The sequence below is a fragment of the Hyla sarda genome, chromosome 1, assembly GCF_029499605.1.
Source record: "Hyla sarda isolate aHylSar1 chromosome 1, aHylSar1.hap1, whole genome shotgun sequence".
In the NCBI taxonomy this organism is placed as follows: domain Eukaryota; kingdom Metazoa; phylum Chordata; class Amphibia; order Anura; family Hylidae; genus Hyla; species Hyla sarda.
Window position 1 is genome coordinate 337189047 of NC_079189.1, and position 19607 is coordinate 337208653.

Here is a 19607-nt window from a genome sequence, read left to right on the forward strand (position 1 = left end):
ATATATATTTTTTTTTACCTAAAATTCTTGTTTTCCCAAAAATTTAAAATTTTTAAAAAGAGTAATAGCAGAAAATACCCCCCAAGATTTGTAACACAATTTCTCCCGAGTACGGCACTACCCCATATGTGACCCTAAACTGTTGCCTTGAAATACGACAGGGCTCCAAAGTGAGAGCGCCATGCGCATTTGAGGCCTAAATTAGGGACTTGCATAGGGGTGGACATAGGGGTATTCTACGCCAGTGATTCCCAAACAGGGTGCCTCCAGCTGTTGTAAAACTCCCAGCATGCCTAGACAGACAGTGGCTATCTGGCAATACTGGGAGTAGTTGTTTTGCAACAGCTGGAGGCTCCGTTTTGGAAATAGTGGCGTACCAGACGTTTTTCATTTTTATTGGGGTGGGGAGGGGGGCTGTGTTGGGGTATGTGTATATGTAGTGTTTTTTTACTTTTTATTTTATTTTCTGTTAGTGTAGTGTAGTGTTTTTAGGGTACAGTTGCACGGGCGGGGGTTCACAGTAGTTTCTCGCCGGCAGTTTGAGCTGCGGCAGAAAATTTGCCGCAGCTCAAACTTGCAGCCGGATACTTACTGTAAACCTCCGCCCATGTGAGTGTACCCTGTACGTTCACATTGGGGGGAGAAACATCCAGCTGTTGCAAAACTACAACTCACAGCATGTACGGTCTATCAGTGCATGCTGGGAGTTGTAGTTTTGCAACCGCTGGAGGCTCCATTTTGGAAACAGTGGCGTACCAGACGTTTTTCATTTTTATTGGGGAGGGGGGCTGTGTAGGGGTATGTGTATATGTATTGTTTTTTACTTTTTATTTTGTTTTAGTGTACTGCAGTGTTTTTAGGGTACAGTCACACGGGCGGGGGTTCACAGTAGTTTCTCGCTGGCAGTTTGAGATGCGGCAGAAAATTCGCCGCAGCTCAAACTTGCAGCCGGATACTTACTGTAAACCTCCGCCCATGTGAGTGTACCCTGTACATTCACATTGGGGCGGGAGAAACATCCAGCTGTTGCAAAACTACAACTCCCAGCATGTGGGGTCTATCAGTGCATGCTGGGAGTTGTAGTTTTGCAACAGCTGGAGGCACACTGGTTGTGAAACACCGAGTTTGGTAACAAACTCAGTGTTTTGCAACCAGTGTGCCTTCAGCTGTTGCAAAAGCTACAACCCCCAGCATGTACGGACAGTGGAAGGGCATGCTGGGCCTTGTAGTTATGCAACAGCCGGAGGCATACTACTTTGGCTGGGGATGCTGGGGATTGTAGTTATGCAACAGCTGGAGACACACTGGTTTGCTACTTAACTCAGTGTGCCTTCAGCTGTTGCAAAACTACAACTCTCAGCAGTCACCGACAGCCAATGGGCATGCTGGGAGTTGTAGTTATGCAACCAGCAGATGCACCACTACAACTCCCAGCATGCACTTTAGCTGATTGTGCAAGCTGGGAGTTGTAGTTATACATCAGCTGAAGGTACACTTTCCATAGAAAAAATGTGTCTCCAGCTGTTGCAAAACTATACGTCCCAGCATGCCCATAAGGGAATGCTGGGAGTTGTGGTGGTCTGCCTCCTGCTGTTGCATAACTACAGCTCCCAGCATGCCCTTTTTGCATGCTGGGAGCTGTTGCTAAGCAACAGCAGGAGGCTGTCACTCACCTCCTACTGCTGCTGCTCCACGCCGCCACGCAAGTCAGTCCCTCGCTGCCGCCGCCGCTCCTGGGACCCCGATCCCAACAGGGACGCCGGGGATTGGGGTCCCCAGTACCCGGGGTCTTCTTCTCGCACCCGCTCACGTCCGCCGGAAGAGGGGCGGAGCGGGTTGCGGGAGTGTCACCCGCAGCAGGCGCCCTGATTGGTCGGCCGGGAAACCGGCCGACGAATCAGGGTGATCGTGAGGTGGCACCAGTGCCACCTCACCCCTGCTGGCTATGGCACTTGAAACCCGATTGACCCGGAATCCGCTGCAGATCGCTGGACTGAATTGTCCAGCGATCTGCGGCCATCGCCGACATGGGGGGTCATCATGACCCCCCTGGGCGATATGCCCCGATGCCTGCTGAACGATTTCAGCAGGCATCGGGCACCGGCTCCGCTCCAGATGGCTGCGGGGGGCCGGTAAAGCACATGACGTTCTCATACGTCATGTGTCCTTAAGGACTCGGAAATGGAGACGTATGAGAATGTCATGTGTCCTTAAGGGGTTAAACATGAAAAGGATACCCCAGAAGTTTTGGGACTTGGCCTGGCGCTGCTTTCAGGGGAAGCTATATGTAAGGGACAACCTGAAGTACAGGAACTCTGATGACCGGGGATGTCCCCGAGAAGAGTGCGGGGACACTCTGGAAAGCATGGACCACTTCCTGCTTCATTGTCCCTTTAACCCCTTAACGACGTAAGACGTATATTTACGTCCTGCGCCGGCTCCCGCGAAATGAAGCAGGGTCGTGCTGCGACCCCGCATCACATCGCGTCGTACCCGGCGCTCATCAACGGCCGGGACCCGCGGCTAATACCACACATCGCCGATCGCGGCAATGTGTGGTATTAACCCTTTAGAAGCGGCGGTCAAAGCTGACCGCCGCTTCTAAAGCGAAAGTGAAAGTATCCCGGCTAGTCAGTCGGGCTGTTCGGGACCGCCGCGGTGAAATCGCGGCGTCCCGAACAGCTTCCAGGACACCAGGAGGACCCTTACCTGCCTCCTTGGGGTCCGATCGGCGAATGACTGTTCCGTGCCTGAGATCCAGGCAGGAGCAGTCAAGCGCCGATAACACTGATCACAGGCGTGTTAATACACGCCAGTGATCAGCATAGGAGATCAGTGTTTGCAGTGTTATAGGTCCCTGTGGGACCTATAACACTGCAAAAAAAAAGTAAAAAAAAAGTGTTAATAAAGGTCATTTAACCCCTTCCCTAATAAAAGTTTGAATCACCCCCCTTTTCCCATAAAAAAAATAAAAGTGTACATAGAAAAAAAAAATAAACATATGTGGTATCGCCGCGTGCGTAAATGTCCAAACTATAAAAATATATCATTAATGAAACTGTGCCATAGGTACTAGACCTTTTGGGTAGAGTACCTTTATTTTGGATAGGGGAAGTGTTATAGGGATAGAGATAGGGTGAGAGTAGGGTTAGTTTTAATGGAGGGATAGAATTAGGGAGAATTGTAGGGGGAGTTAGGGAAAGAGTTTAAAATTATTTTGATGTATCAAGTCTGCCATCCTTCTTCCCGGTGGTGGGCTAATGCATGCACACACTAGCTTTTTGTTTTGTTTTAAGCTGATATGGTATGAAGGGCTTACAGGCTACCAAACTTGGGCCTAAAGTGGGTTGTGGTTCAGTGTGTGTATAAGTATGTGTATAAGTTGGCTGGGAGGAGTGTTAGGTGGGGAGGGTGTATTTGTGGGTGGTGGTGTTTTGTTTCTTTGGGGGACCTGACATGGGTCAGTTGAGGACTGACTTTGTGTACTGTACGAACGGTATGGATTCTGACCCTTGTACAAGAGGGGTGGTGTGGGTGAGGGGACAGTTTTAGTGTAAGGTTTTCTGTTGTTTTTGTAGGTTTATAGAGAAGGGGGGAAAAAAAAGCTGCAGTGTATATTATATGTATATATTATATTTATGTTTTTGTGTCTATAATGTGTTTTATATCTATATTGTTTTGCATTATATAGCTTTTTAATAGATATGGCAGTCGGACCAGATGTTGTGTTGCTATGTTGTGTCATGTTTTTTTTTTTTTTTTTAGCATGGGAGTATCTCTTATGTTTCTTTTGTACTTTTGTTAGTTCCAGATGAGGATTCAGTTTGCTATGGTTTTGTAAGTGAATGTGTGTGTGAAAAAAAAATCATAATTGAAAAAAAAACATAAAAAAATAATTTTTTGCAGTGGTGTGCTTGTTATGTTTCTGTTTTGTTTTCTTGTTGTGTGTTCCTGAGTATGGATGGGTTTGAGTTATAGCCAGGTAGTGCTAAATTTTGTTTATAATTTGATACGCCAAGTTGAGCTGTTTTTTTTTTTTTATGTTCGTTTTCGGTATGTGTGTGAGTGTGTTGATTTGATAGTTTGGTTAGGTGTAGTAGGCATATTTAGTATTTTAGTAATTTTATAAGGCTGGGCTGGCCGGTTAGGCAAGGTTTTTGGCAAGAGTATTTTGTATTTATGTTATAGCTGGTTAAGCTTGTTTTGTTTTGTGTTCTGTATCGGATAAGTTTTGTATTTTTCTAATAAAAAAGAGTGTCAGCAGAGAGCACTGTGATCAGCCAGAAAAGAAATTCAAAAAGAAAAGAACTTCCTCTACAGTATACAGCAGCTGATAAGTACTGGAAGGATTAAGATTTTTTTTTTTTTTTTATAGAAGTAATTTACAAATCTGGCAAAAAACAGAGATATCAATGTCCGGCACTGCTGCTGACCCCTGAAAAGGACCTGGATCTAGGATGAATAGGAGTAATCCCCAAAGCTGAGGTAGTGCTCTGACTTGTAAGACGAGTCAAATACAATGTGCAAGGAGAAGGTGAAAAAAGTCGTCAGACTCACCAAGGCTTCTTTTTTCAGGGTTGCTTCTTTATTAAATACTCACATACAAAACTTAGTGCGAAAGGGGAGAGAGGATCACATGGAGGGGGGTATTCACTGTCAGGCGACAGAATCTGTTTCACTCGGTAGTCGAGCTTCTTCTGGCCATGAAGAAGCTCGACTACCGAGTGAAACAGATTCTGTCGCCTGACAGTGAATACCCCCCTCCATGTGATCCTCTCTCCCCTTTCGCACTAAGTTTTGTATGTGAGTATTTAATAAAGAAGCAACCCTGAAAAAAGAAGCCTTGGTGAGTCTGCCGACTTTTTTCACCTTCTCCTTGCACATTGTAATTTACAAATCTGTTTAACTTTCTGGCACAAGTTGATTTGAAAAAAAAAATGTTTTCTACTGGAGTACCCCTTTAAGGTTCCCATACACCTTTATACCAAAGTCAACTCTTTAAACCTCTAATCTGTAAGGTTTATGGCGGCCTCCCAACTCTCTACCAATCGATGATGTTGGTAGAAAGAAGGGTCAGGCATGAAGAATTTTTGCTTCCTGATTCTTTTCACCTACAAGGGATAAGCCAGCACCAGAGTTTTCTGGCTGTAGCATACCCCTCCCCATAGACAACATATGAACTTTCTCTGATGCTGAACTTTTTATGCATGAAAAAGTTAGGTAGGATAGCTGTCCATGGAACAATATTTGTCAGACAACCCTACATTCAAACCATGCCCCTTTGTTGAATGAACTGTAAAATGTGTCTAAAACACATAATAAATGTGGTGCTAGGCTGTATTTTGGTACCGAAATCAGTTTTATTGTCTTTGAAATTTGCTCAAGTTAATTTGCATCATTTGGAGAGTAGATTATCTACCAGATATAATTCAAAATATAATTTTTGTTGTTTTGTAAGTGAAATCCAATAGCTAACCTCTTAAGGACACAGGGCGTACTTGTACGCCCTGTGCCCGGTCCCGGTATATAACGCGGGGTTACGCCGTGACCCTGCATCATACCGGGTCGGTCCTGGCAGCTAATGACAGTTGGGACCCTGGGCTTATAGTGTGCTGCACCGATCGTTGTGCCACGCGCTATTAACCCTTTAGACGCTGCGTTCAAAGTTGATCGCTGCGTCTACGATGAAAGTAAAAGCTTCCTTGCAGCTCAGTCGGGCTGATCGGGACCATTGCGGTGAAACCGCAATGTCCCGATTAGCTAGAACGCGAGCGGAAGTCCCCTTACCTGCCTCCGTTGCGTCTGGTCGGCGATTGATTGCTGCAAGCCTGAAATACAGCTCCACTGCAGGCAGCAGAGTTCCCCCACAGTGGGTGTAGGCAGCAGAGTTTCCCCACAGTGGGTGTAGGCAGCAGAATTCCCCCACAGTGGGTGTAGGCAGCAGAGTTTCCCCACAGTAGGTGTAGGCAGCAGAGTTTTTCCCCCTCCCCCAGTAGGTGTAGGCAGCAGAGTCTCACCCCCACAGTAGGTGTAGGTAGCAGAGTCCCACCCCCACAGTAGGTGTAGGCAGCAGAGTTTCCTCCCCCCACAGTAGGTGTAGGCAGCAGAGTCCCCCCACAGTAGGTGTAGGCAGCAGAGTTCACCCCCACACAGTAGGTGTAGGCCGCAGAGTTTTCCCACAGTAGGTGTAGGCAGCAGAGTTTTTCCCCCTCCCCAGTAGATGTAGGCAGCAGAGTCCCACCTCCACAGTAGGTGTAGGCAGCAGAGTTTCCTCCCCCCCACAGTAGGTGTAGGCAGCAGAGTCCCCCCACAGTAGGTATAGGCAGCAGAGTTCACCCCCACACAGTAGGTGTAGGCAGCAGAGTCCCCCCCAGTAGGTGTAAGCAGCAGGATCCTCCCCAGAGTAGGTGTAGGCAGCAGGGTCCCCCCCCCCACAGTGGAGTAGGTGTGGACAGCAGGTATTCCCCCCCAGTAGGTGTAGGCAGCAGAGCCCCCCCCCACATAGTAGGTGTAGGCAGCAGAGTTTTCCCCCCTTCCCCCCAGTAGGTGTAGGCAGCAGAGACCCCATAACAGAAGGTGTAGGCAGCAGAGTCCCCCTCCCCCACAGTAGGTGTAGGCGACAGAGTTCACCCCCACACAGTAGGTGTAGGCAGCAGAGTTCCCCCCGTAGGTGTAGGCAGCAGAGTTTTCCCCCCTCCCCCAGTAGGTGTAGACGGCAGAGTTCCCCCCCCCTTCCAAGGTTGAAAAAAAATATGCTCACCTGATGTCCCACGCAATGATCTTTTCCTTTAGAGAGCAGCAGGTCCAACGTCTTCTATCCTCCACAGTGCAGGCACCGATGAGTGACGTCATCACCGGCTGCGCTGTGTGCTGCGTGGGGGCGGAGGTCATGTCTCCTGTCTGTGTAGGCCTGTCTGTGTAGGGGAAGCCTGCTTATGAATGTGTGTGTACCACACATACAGCAGTAGGCAGTGCTGTCTGCCTGGGGATCCGGGACAACTTTTTTCGTCAGTAGTGGCGCGGCCTGATCAGTTTGGCGGCCTGAGCCCGCCTCCCCCCCTCCCGGGGGTGGGTCCCCAGTGGGGACCGGGTTTGCCAACTGGTAGGTACGCCACTGCATATAGAGCAATCGCACACGATCGAATCAGCATGCCCACATACCTACTCCATACCTTGCTCTCTTATACATTTACTGTTTCTGGCACCATTTCTTCTGTTCATCTAAGTTTTTTTTTCCCCATCCTTTACCTTTAACTTGGTTCTCCTACCTCATTCTACAGTTCCACCACACAACATTACTACTATATGGCATCTCTCTTAATTGACCTACTATCAGGTTCACAGGTTTTATATCTTATTCCTCATTTGTGTATGTTAGTTAAAATATATGCTATGTCCTAATGTCTTTTTATTTCTTAATACTTATGATGCTTGTTTTTTTTTTACAGTCTGTCCTTGTGATGAAGATATGCCCTTCTCATTAAAATACAAGTTCATTGCATCCAATGGTTTTGGGTTAATTTGCATCTTCCTATTATATCTACAACAACCTCAGGATATTAAAATAAATGTTGTCCCCAACATTGTCACCGGCCCCTTCATCGCACTTGAGGATAACAAGACTTTCATAGTTTCTACTTATTATGATCCCAGAGAAACTAATTTGATAAGAACAATTGCTGTAGTCCATAAAACAGTGAAAGACCTTTACTGCTTGTTCTATTGTAAACACAATGGTGTTTTACCTGTTAAGGCAGAAATTGACATTGTTAAAGACTGGTTTGGATTCCCTTATGAGACAGCCAACCTACTATGTAAAATCCCATCTGAATGTGATTATGTCTATATGTCCATCCATATAAACAGCTCAAAAGACAGAAAACAAATTCCAGTGTTTAATATTCCAAAAGAGCCTCTAAAATCATTTTCTGCTAGTTTTACTGTTTGCGTCTCTGCATTATATGGACGATATAATAATGTAATGCAGGTGATTCAGGCCATTGAAATGTATAAATTACTAGGAGCTTCTAGAGTCACCATCTACAACAACAGCTGCCATGAAAATGTGGATAAAGTACTGAGATATTACATTCAAGAAGGTGTTGTAGAAGTTATACCCTGGCCAGTAGACAAGTATCTAAAAACTACGACAAGATGGAAATATGTTAAAGGAGTTGACAGTGATATTGGCTACTATGGACAAGTTGCGGCTTTAAATGACTGCATGTATAGAAATATGTTCAAAAGTGAATTTGTTCTCCTAAATGACATTGATGAGATTATTCTTCCAGTAAAGTATTGGAACTGGTCATCTTTAATGAGTAATCTTCTAAAACGATATCCGGAAACAAGTGTCTTTCGTTTTGAAAATCATGTCTTTCCATCAGTGGTCAATGCATCTGGATTCAACTATTGGTATCATGTACCAGGGATTAATATTCTTCAACATCCTTATAGAGAACCTAGTGATAACCAGTCCATCAAACCACAAAAAATGATTATTAATCCACGAAAAGTCATTCAAACATCAATCCATACAGTTTTAAAGGCTGAAGGACATATTACAGCGGTTTCACAAAAAGATGGTATTCTATTTCACTGTAAAGCAAAACGGAACAAGAATATTCCAGAGAAGAACTTGATCAAGGATAACATCATTTTGCGATACAATGTGTCTCTTATTCCAAAAGTTGATGAGGTTGTTCAGAAACTTTTCCCTCAGCACTAGCTCAGATACAAGAGAATGTGTATAGGCTAAAGGCAGTCATTTACTTTTATTACTGAGATGTGGAGTATGGTTGGGCCACTCTCATACTCCACATCTCTCTGTCTCCTCTCCCATTGCTCTTATTGAATCCAAGGCTCTAAGTAGCACATGGATCAGTCAGGTATTTGGGCTGAGATGATAGAATACTGTTTATTGGTGATATTGTGTAACATGTGGATGGAAGGGGGGTTGCCATTTCCCCAGAAGGAGATTTCTAAATTCTGTTTATGTGGTTTTAAAATGATTTCATAAAGTATATAATTTTTATTTTGCACAAGTGACTCCAGTTTTTTTGCTTAAAGGAAATTTGTCACCAGTGTCACCTGCGCTAACCTGTCAGTACCGACACTGCAGGTGACACTGATGACAATGGTACTTACCTTGTCCAGTTCAATGGTGGGGATATCCGGTAATCTTGTCAGTTAGCTCCAGCTCTGGGCACCTGGCTTGGGGCACGGGCAGAGCTTAGTGATGTCACCCTCAAACCTGTATTTCTATTCTCGAACCACCATGTCTGAACCTCTACCAGGTGTCTACTAAATCTCTGTGCCTGTAGACGTGACAGTTCCCTTTGCGAACACCGCATCTGCCGACGTGACAGTTTCCTATTCAAGCCACGTGCCCTACACCTGATCGGTCTGGCATGCCCATTTTTTTTTTTAACTCGAAAGCGGATTAAAGTTAACAACTACACCGTATATCCTACTTCAGGGATGGCAGGAATGCAGGGACTGCCACTCTTATGGGTTAGCCATTGTTGGTCTGAAGCGTGTCATCACCCACTCCATAGGCATCCTCCTCCAGCTATGTTATATGTACAATGAATATCCCGCCACCTGTATGTCGTGATATCGTTGTGCTGAAAGCGTGGCAGTGACAACCCCTGCTCAGTGTGAAACCTCTGCCCCCGTGGCAGGTATGAAGTGTATGCCATAAATGTCTACCATCTATCTATCTACCATCTACTATGATTCGAGATGTTGATGCTCTGAAAACTTATTGATAATCAACAACCTATGCGGTGCGTGCCCTTCCAACGCGACAGGGGAAATGAGAATCCCACCCCATCTGTGTTGTGATGTTATTGTACTCAGACGAACCAACCCTTCATCCGAGTCACGTATAATTGATGTACCAGCGCCTATGTGCCAGGATGATGTTATTCTAAAAACGTGTCAGGAACAACTATCCAGTGGATCCCCCTGCAGACATGGTAGGAATAATGGGTAAACCACCGCCTATGTGTCGTGATGTATGCTGTGCTGGGGATGTGACCATAACAATATGTCTCTGAACACCCTGCCGTCGTATCGCGTATGATCGGTAAACAACTGCCTACGTGAGGTGATGTTGTCGCTCTGAAGACGTGTCAGTAACGACAAGTATGTGCTGGATCCCCCTGTAAACGTGGCAGGTATAATGGGTGTATCACTGCCTATATGCCGTTATGTTGTTGCTCTGAAGGACGTGTCAGTAACAACATCTATGAAATCGATCCCCCTGCAAACGTGGCAGATATAATGGGTATACCACCACCTATGTGCCGTGATGTTGTTGCTCTGAAAAATGTGTCAATAACAACAACTATGCAATGGATCCCCCTGCAAACATGGCAGGTATTATGGGTATACCACCGCCTATGTGTTGTGATGCTGTTGCTCTGAAGACGTGTCAGTAACACCAACTATGCAATGGATCCCCCTGCAGACGTGGTAGGTATGATGGGTATTCCACCGCTTATGTGTCGTAATGCTGTTGCTCTGAAAACGTGTCAGTAACAACAACTATGCAATGGATCCCCCTGCAAACGTGGCAGGTATAATGGGTATACCACCGCCTATGTGTCATGATGTTGCTGCTCTGAAAAACGTGTCAGTAACAGCAACTATGCAATAGATCCCCTTGCAAACGTGGTAGGTATGATGGGTATACCACCCCCTATGTGTTGTGATGCTGTTGCTCTGAAAACGCGTCAGTAATAACAACTATGCAATGAATCCCCCTGCAAACGTGGCAGGTATGATGGGTATACCACCGCCTATGTGTCGTGATGCTGTTGATCTGAAAACTTGTCAGTAACAACAACTATGTAATGGATCCCCCTGCAGACATGGCAGGTATGATGGGTATACCACCGCCTATGTGTCAGGATACTGTTGCTCTGAAAACGTGTCAGTAACAACAACTTAGCAATGGATCCCCCTGCAAAAGTGGCAGGTATGATTGGTATACCACCGCCTAAACATCGTGATGTAGGAACTCTGAAACATGTCAGTAACAACAACTATGCACTGGATCCCTCTGTAGTCATGCAGGTATGAGAGATATATTCCACCTATGCGTCGTGATGCTGTTGCAATGAACATATGTCAGAAACTGGAAAATGTCATTTGACCCCCCCCCTGCCGAAGTTGGCAATAGGATGGGAAACCAAGCGCAATATCGTGGGCGTTTAAACTGTATGATGTCATGCGCAATGAATGCCCTGAGCGCGTGAGACCAACGCACAAGCGTATGTGCAGCATAAAGCCAGTGTACGTAATGCATGACTGTTATGAGTGTATGAAACAATGAGAACACAAGAACAGTGTGAATACCTTGCTTGTAAGACCGTCTGACTGCTTCGAATGTGAGCATACCAATGGCACGGGCATCTGACCAGTAACCATTGAACAGTGTAAACAGTATGATACTACGACATTGCGAACAATACTGTGAAACCGAATGAGTGCCGTGAGCGTAAGATCAGTGTAATTACTAAGAGCACGAGGGCTTTACAAGCTTGTGGACAGTGGAAAACGCCACGCATGTATGAACAGTATAACATACTACCAGTACGAAACGCATATCCTGAGCATGAGAATCCTGTAAAACCAAATTACGTGCCCCATATAAATACCAAGAGTATATGAAACAGTATCCATGCCACAAGCATGTAATAACCATTACCATGAGCTGGTGCACAATATAAATCAAGTGGGCTAATGAACAGTATCAATACCATGAACTTGTGATGTCATGAGTGTATGAAAAATATGACTGTAATGAGCCTAAAGCAGTATAACCACCACAAGCGTATGACCAGATAGCAGCCCTGATCGAATGAATAGTATAAATGCCATTAGCGTATGAAAAGTATACATGCCGTAACGTATGCACAGTATGAAGGTAAAGAGTGTATGGACAGTAATGACCGACCTGAGACTGTGAACAGTACAACACACCAAAAAGCGTATGCACAGTATAACAGTATGAGCGTGTAGACCATGTGAATCTAATGAAAGTATGTACAATGAATCCCCTAGCGCATAAAATATAGAAGTCATAAGCGTATAACCTAATAAAACACCTATAATCGAAAGCTCTGTTGTAGACTCCATACCTGTACCCACAGACAAGCTAACAAGATTGACACTATCAATGCTATGCACGAATGCGTACGCAATGACCGCAACAGACATACTCACTAGTATATGTATGTTGTTTATTATTTTTTAATAAACTTTCATGTATACAATATTCCAAGGTATACAAAAATATAATTTTGTGCACCTGATGACCTAACCGGCAGCGCCTGGATGAATGAGGTCCTTTTCCATTTTCCGTTTGATGACTACGTCAGGACGTATGTGCCTGTGACCTCCGGCTTGCAGCCCTCCTTTGGACATCAGTGAGTACCCCTATATGGAGTGATATGCGTTACTTCTATTTACATCTGGTGAGCAGCCACCTATAAGTGCCGTGGGTTTCTCCCACATTTACACTTGCTGTTTGTGTTTAAGGGTAATACATGAGGCGCCGTTCCCCGGTCTTTTTTCTTTCTATTTATTTCAAAACTAGTAAGAATGGGTGAGCCTCAATGCTACGACCATACATGCCCTGTATTACTATTATATGACTGCTAATCTTCACGCATATGACTCATAACTCATGCCCTCACACATATATATATATATACATACCTAGCTCCTTTATTAAATTTATTTGTATATTTACTTACATCATCTGAAACCATATAACCATAAAACTGATGTTTCCTGACCCGCGTCCCACGTGGGGTGTATGCGTTTGATTAACAGCGCCAACATACCAGCGAAAAATAAAATTAGTTATATGTATACGTACGCCAACCCGCGCATAAACCCAACGTTCTACCTTTTAATTATAACCATCCATGCATGTATACACGTACACACACAACTACTTGTATCTATACACATATGCATGTGAGCATATCTACACACCTGCATATCCGCATGTCCTACTCTACACATATACACACGTATATACATGTACAAACATATTCATATATATACACACACACACACACACATACCTATATACATACATATATATATACAGCTGTCTACTTTTATTATTTATTATATATATATATATATATATATATATATATATATACATATATATATATATATATGTATTTTTTTCCCAAACACTGTCGTTTACCTGCACTCTCAGAAATAACCAAAATTATATTAAGCAACAGCTTTGACAATCCACAGCAATCATGAACCCCCCCCCCTTTTTTAACTTTATTGACACTGTGCCGACTGACAGTGCACGTGCGCACGCAACGCCACCTGGTGGCGGCATCTGTGCACTGCTGCCGACCGCACCAGGAGACACACTGCCCCGATCTTTCACTGGATCCACGGGACCCCCCGCCGCTGGCCGCGACAGGAGACAACGACGCCCCGAGCCTCACTACATACACGGGACCTCGGAGGTAAGTCCCGCTCGGACCCGTGACACATGATGCCACAGTTTAACAGACCAAGACCTCCGATCGTGCCGCAGCCTCAGGGAGACCATAGAGGAGTGCTCGGCAGCGCTGCAGCCCCCTCTGAGTCTGCCCACAGAATATAAACATTTTGAAACAGCGAGATGCCAGAAACATGATTACAAACAACCCATGCCGGGACCCCGGCGCTTACCTGCTGTGAACCTAGCAATGACCGGACTTTGACTGAAAGACTTCACCAACTGACGCCCAGCAGGGAGGGGACGTACGAGTTAACAGCGGTGCCCAAAATGAAACTTCCGCCAAACGCAATGCACGCCCTGAGTGACGAGGGGCGTGCGTTAAATATGCAATGCCCCTTCCACCCACAGGCAAGCACCCTTGTGACGTGGGGGGCGTGTGTAGAATATTCACCGCCTCTTCCACAAACACAGCCAAATAGGCTTATCAGTTTAATAGTCATCTTTCTGCTCTTTGGCACGGCCAAACATACACTACTGAATTCAGTGGGTTCAGACGACTTTTTTTCTAAGATGTATGGACACCCTTAATAGTACCTGTCATCAAACCATGTCTTCTAAACTAACTCAGATTATATTCCCTAACTACTCCTAACACCCCTCCTGCCCTTAAAATTTTATTGAGCTTTAACCCTTTAAGAACACAGCCCATTTTGGCCCTAAGGACACAGACAATTTTATTTTTGCATTTTCCTTTTTTCCTTTTTACCTTCTTTTTTTTTTCAAATGAAATTTTTATTAAGGTATTTTTTAGAGATATAATCCAAAACAATACAGAAAAAGAAACAAGCAATCAACATAAGAAAGGGCCGAGGCCCTACAACAACCATATTATCACAAATAAAAAAGAATGAAAAACATTATAAGAGACAGAGAGCACAGTCACTAACTAGCGCACCTGTATGAGCTAATACTGCACCGTTCCCAGAAGTGTCCAATGGCCGTAGCTGACAAATGAAAATACTGACGGGGTGCTAAGTTGTGAAAAACATAGAACTGGAATCCAATAAATAAGGAAGAGTGAACTTGCACTCACTGTCCATGTAGTCAGATAATAGAGCACTCTCATCTTATATTTCCCTGCCGAACAGAGGACCCGTGATTTATCTGACAACATGGATGGTGAGTGCAAGTTCACTCTTCCTTATTTATTGGACAAAAGAATAAAGGAAACTTATGAAACATATGAGCAGGCTCATAAAGGCCAAGGAGGCCATCAAACCAAGGCAAGAGCCCCTATTTGGGAAATACGAACACAGATATAAACCATAAGCCAGCCCAGCCCTTCGGGCCACAAACAACAAAGGGGGGGGGGGGGGGGGGGAGAAGGGGAGTGGGAAAATAGAGACGAGAGGGGAGGGGGGCGGATGACAGTTACACATATAAAACACAAGATAGACGGGAAGGAAAAGAAGGGAAAGAAAAAGAAAAGAAAAGAAGAAGGAAGAAATTCAAAGGGAAGTCAAGGTGGTTGCCGATCCGAGAATCGATCCTGTGGTTCCCAGACAGAAAGGAAAGAGGGGATCTTTATGGAAGCTGTAAGAAATTCCAGGGAACGAATCTCATAAAGAGCCTAAAAGGCTTCTTAGACAAAATGGAATGAGAGAGGTGTAGAAGATAAATCAAGGGGTCTAAGGGGACTAAAATGCCCAGAGCCTCAGAAATGAGGCGCTGCACCATTTTCCAGTAATCTACTAGGAGGGGACAGGACCAGAAAATATGAAAGACCGTGCCCAACCCCACCCCACAGCGCCAGCACTGAGGAGGGATAGCAGGGTTAAGTCTATTCAGGAGTTCTGGGGTATGATACCAGCCCATAAGCAGCTTGTACTGGGTTTCCTTGTAAGTGGTGCAAATAGAGGCCTTGGATGCCCTCTGCCAAATTACCCGCCTCTGAGGCAATGTAATGGCAGTGTTTAAGACCTCCTCCCAACGGGCCAAATAATGGATGGGGGATCCCCATCAGGGGGCTGAATGAGTAGTGAGTAGATATCGGAGAGAAGGCCCCTCGCCTGAGGTCCACCAGGGCATAACCGCTCAAAGCCAGTGGGCTGAGAGACCGTCGTAGAGCCACTAGTGGAGGACATAAAGTGCCTCAATTGTAAATAATGAAAACGCTCAGACAAGGGGAGATCCCAACGGGATGCCAGTTGCTCAAAGGGCAGCAGGAAACGAGAAATAGGGTCGACTATATCAGCCCAACAGAAGAGGCCCCGGGAACCCCACTCCTGCACCATAATAGAGGACATACCGGAGGGAAAAGCAGGATGATAGAGGAAAGACCGCAGAGCTTAAACTTCCAGGAGCAATACCCCCACACATACCTAGAGAAACACATGGGGCCTAGGAGAGGGGAGAGAGAAATAGCCGACGCTGGAGGGTGCCATAGGAGAGAATTAGGGTACATAGGGGCCAGACACAACTTTTCCAGCTCCATCCAATGGCTATAAGCATGGTACGTAGACCAAGCTGCAAGGTGGCGCAGGTGAGCAGCCCAGTAATATTTTGTCACATCAGGAATTGCTAGGCCCCCATGGCCCTGCACGCCATCATGACTGACATCGGTAAATGGTGTCGTTTCCCATCCCAAATAAAACAAAAAATAGCCGACTGGAAAGAGTGAAGGGCCAACAATGGTACCCGGGAAGGCAACATTTCGAAAAAATAGAGCAGGATCATCATTTTAACCGCTGCTATTCGGCCGAAAAAGGAGATATATTGTGACCACCATTTCTCCAAGAGAGCTCAAAGTTCCCTTAAAAGAGGGAGGTAGTTAGCAGAGTAGAGAGAGGAATAGCGAGAAGTGATATGGAACCCTAAATACTTTATAGTAGAAGAGGACGATTTAAAAGAGTAGTTAGAGCAAAGAAGGGTAGACAAGGACAGGGGTAGGTTTAGAGGCAGCGCTTCAATTTTAGAGTGGTTAACTTTATAGCCAGAGACCACACCATGGGCATGAAGAGCTTTGTAAAGATTAGGGAGGGAAAGCAAAGGGCGAGAGAGTGTTAGAAGCACATTGTCAGCAAATAAGCAAATCTTAAATTCCCTATCATGCAGGGAAATGCCAGTGATATCCGGGTCCCCCCTAATCATAGCTGCAAAAGGTTCAATGTATAAAGTGAAGACCGGGGGGGAAAGCGGAAAGCTCTGACAGGTACCATAAGACAGTGGAAAGGTAGGAGAGGAAGCGTGAGGATGTTTAAGAGATGCAGTAGGAGAGGAATAGAGACCCAGAGCAGTGAGAAAGTTACCAGTGATTCCAAATTTCTGGAAAGTAGCAAAAAGAACGACCACCCTAGCCTATCAAAGGCCTTTTTGGCATCCAAACTGAGAATTAACGCCTGCTCAGACCTCCGATTGATTAAGTCAACAAGATCCACCACCCTCCTGGTGTTGTCACCGCCCTAGCGGCAAGGGACAAACCCGACCTGATCCTTATGGATCAGAGAGGGGAGAAATGAGCATAGTCGGACCGCCAGAACCTTGGAGAATAGCTTCAAGTCTGAGTTAAGGAGGGCGATGGGTCTATAACTAGAGCAATCATGAGGGTCCTTGTCAGGCTTAGGGATTTGGGTAATTAAGGAGTGCAAAAAATATTGCGGGATCCCCTCCCCCTTCATAAATGAATTAAAAAGAGGGACAAGTTTAGGGATAAGTGTAGGAGAGAAAGTTTTGTAGTATAAATACATGAATCCGTCCGGGCCTGGGGAGTGACCAGCAGGAAGGGATTTGAGGACTTCTAAGAGTTCTTCCTCTGTTATAGGAGCATTAAGAAACTCACGATCGGCCTCCGACAAAGTAGGCAAGCCACATCGGGAGAGATAAGCATTAGAGATGAGCGAATCGAAGTTGACGAACCCGAATTCGTTAAGGATTTCATGAAAAATTTGATTTGCAATGAATATGAATATTGCCGCAATTCTATCGCGCGAATCGCTTAATTAAACTCCATTTTACAGCATTCCGGGCTATTGAAGACCTAAGATGGTGGATCCACATGTGAGTACATGGGGCAGGGGATTATGGGAGGGCGGGAAACAGCGGCGGGAATGAAGGTAGGCGGGCTGACCCCTAATGACATGTGAGATGCAGCCTATCAGTGTTCACTGACCCCTGTGATGTAACAGCCCTATATAATCGGCGGCCATCTTCCCTCTGGTCATTTCTCCTATGCACGAGATAGGGAAAGGAAGTGACTGCACGTCGGTGTGCTGATCGCATACAACGGCGTTATACAGCATATATGCAGCGGTGACATCAGCATTAGGGAAAGACACAGGGCACAGTGTTGCTGCAGTTCTGACCGAGAACGATTCTAGCAAAACCTCGTATTCTCCTTACTCCATATAGCAGGCATAGAGGTGCTGCATAGCAGTCACCTGCGTCATAGATCTCACAGCTGTTTTACCTGTATGGAGCATCTAATCTCCTCTTTTTTCAGCCCAATTGATTTTTTTCTGTTGCTCCACAAATCTGATTCTCACAATTGTGTGACAGAGTGCAATTTAGGGTTTAATCCCTGTAAAAAAAAAATTCTGTGGTGCTGCCCAGTTGGGTCCTGCTGCTGTTCAGAAATAAGTCATATTAGTGTGGACTTTAGTTCCTTTTTACCATTTTTCACCTGTTACTCTGTCTCTGTGCTAAATTCAGTGTTATACCACACGCTATACACCTGCCGGTGTATGAAAGAAAAAAAAAAGTTTTTCCTGCGTACAAATACGCTTTTTCAGTGGCCTTATCATTGCAAAGGGCCTACATACAAGCAAATAGCGTACCATATACCACCTTTTTTTCTGTCTCTGTGCTAAATTCAGTGTTATACCACACGTTATACACCTGCCGGTGTATGAAAGGAAAAAAAAAGTTTTTCCTGCGTACAAATACGTTTAACCCCTTAACGACGCAGGACGTATATTTCGGTCCTGCACCGGCTCCCACGATATGAAGCGGGATCGCGCCGCGATCCCGCATCATATCGCGTCGGTCCCGGCGCTAATCAACGGCCAGGACCCACGGCTAATACCACACATCGCCGATCGCGGCGATGTGCGGTATTAACCCTTTAGAAGCGGCGGTCAAAGCTGACCGCCACTTCTAAAGTGAAAGTGAAAGTGACCCGGCTGCTCAGTCGAGCTGTTCGGGACCGCCATGGTGAAATCGCGGCGTCCCGAACAGCTGACCGGATACCGGGAGGGCCCTTACCTGCCTCCTCGGTGTCCGATCGGCGAATGACTGCTCCGTGCCTGAGATCCAGGCAGGAGCAGTCAAGCGCCGATAACACTGATCACAGGCGTGTTAATACACGCCAGTGATCAGCATAGGAGATCAGTGTGTGCAGTGTTATAGGTCCCTATGGGACCTATAACACTGCAAAAAAAAAGTAAAAAAAAAGTGTTAATAAAGGTCATTTAACCCCTTCCCTAATAAAAGTTTGAATCACCCCCCTTTTCCCATAAAAAAAATAAAACAGTGTAAAAAAAATAAAAAATAAACATATGTGGTATTGCCGCGTGCGTAAATTTCCGAACTATAAAAACATATAATTAATTAAACCGTACGGTCAATGGCGTACGCGCAAAAAAATTTCAAAGTCCAAAAAAGCATATTTTGATCACTTTTTATACCATTAAAAAATGAATAAAAAGTGATCAAAAAGTCCGATCAAAACAAAAATCATACTGATAAAAACTTCAGATCACGGCGCAAAAAATGAGTCCTGATACCACCCTGTACATGGAAAAATAAAAAAGTTATAGGGGTCAGAAGATGACATTTTTAAACGTATAAATTTTTCTGCATGTAGTTATGATTTTTTTCAGAAGTGCGACAAAATCAAACCTATATAGTAGGGTATCATTTTAACCGTATGGACCTACAGAATAATGATAAGGTGTAATTCCTATCGAAATATGCACTGCTTAGAAACGGAAGTCCCCAAAAGTTACAAAATGGCGTTTTTTTTCGATTTTGTCGCACAATGATTTTTTTTTTCCGTTTCGCCGTGCATTTTTGGGTAAAATGACTAATGTCACTGCAAAGTAGAATTGGCGACGCAAAA

At 45.1% G+C, this 19607-nt stretch overlaps 1 protein-coding gene across 1 annotated transcript; it reads left to right on the forward strand.

Annotated features, from left to right (window-relative positions):
• Positions 1 to 7468: 7468 nt before the first annotated feature.
• On the forward strand, positions 7469 to 8728 carry LOC130361368 (uncharacterized). Its single transcript, XM_056564288.1, has one exon. It carries the CDS (start codon positions 7469 to 7471, stop codon positions 8726 to 8728), a length of 1260 nt encoding a protein of 419 aa, XP_056420263.1.
• Positions 8729 to 19607: the final 10879 nt, after the last annotated feature.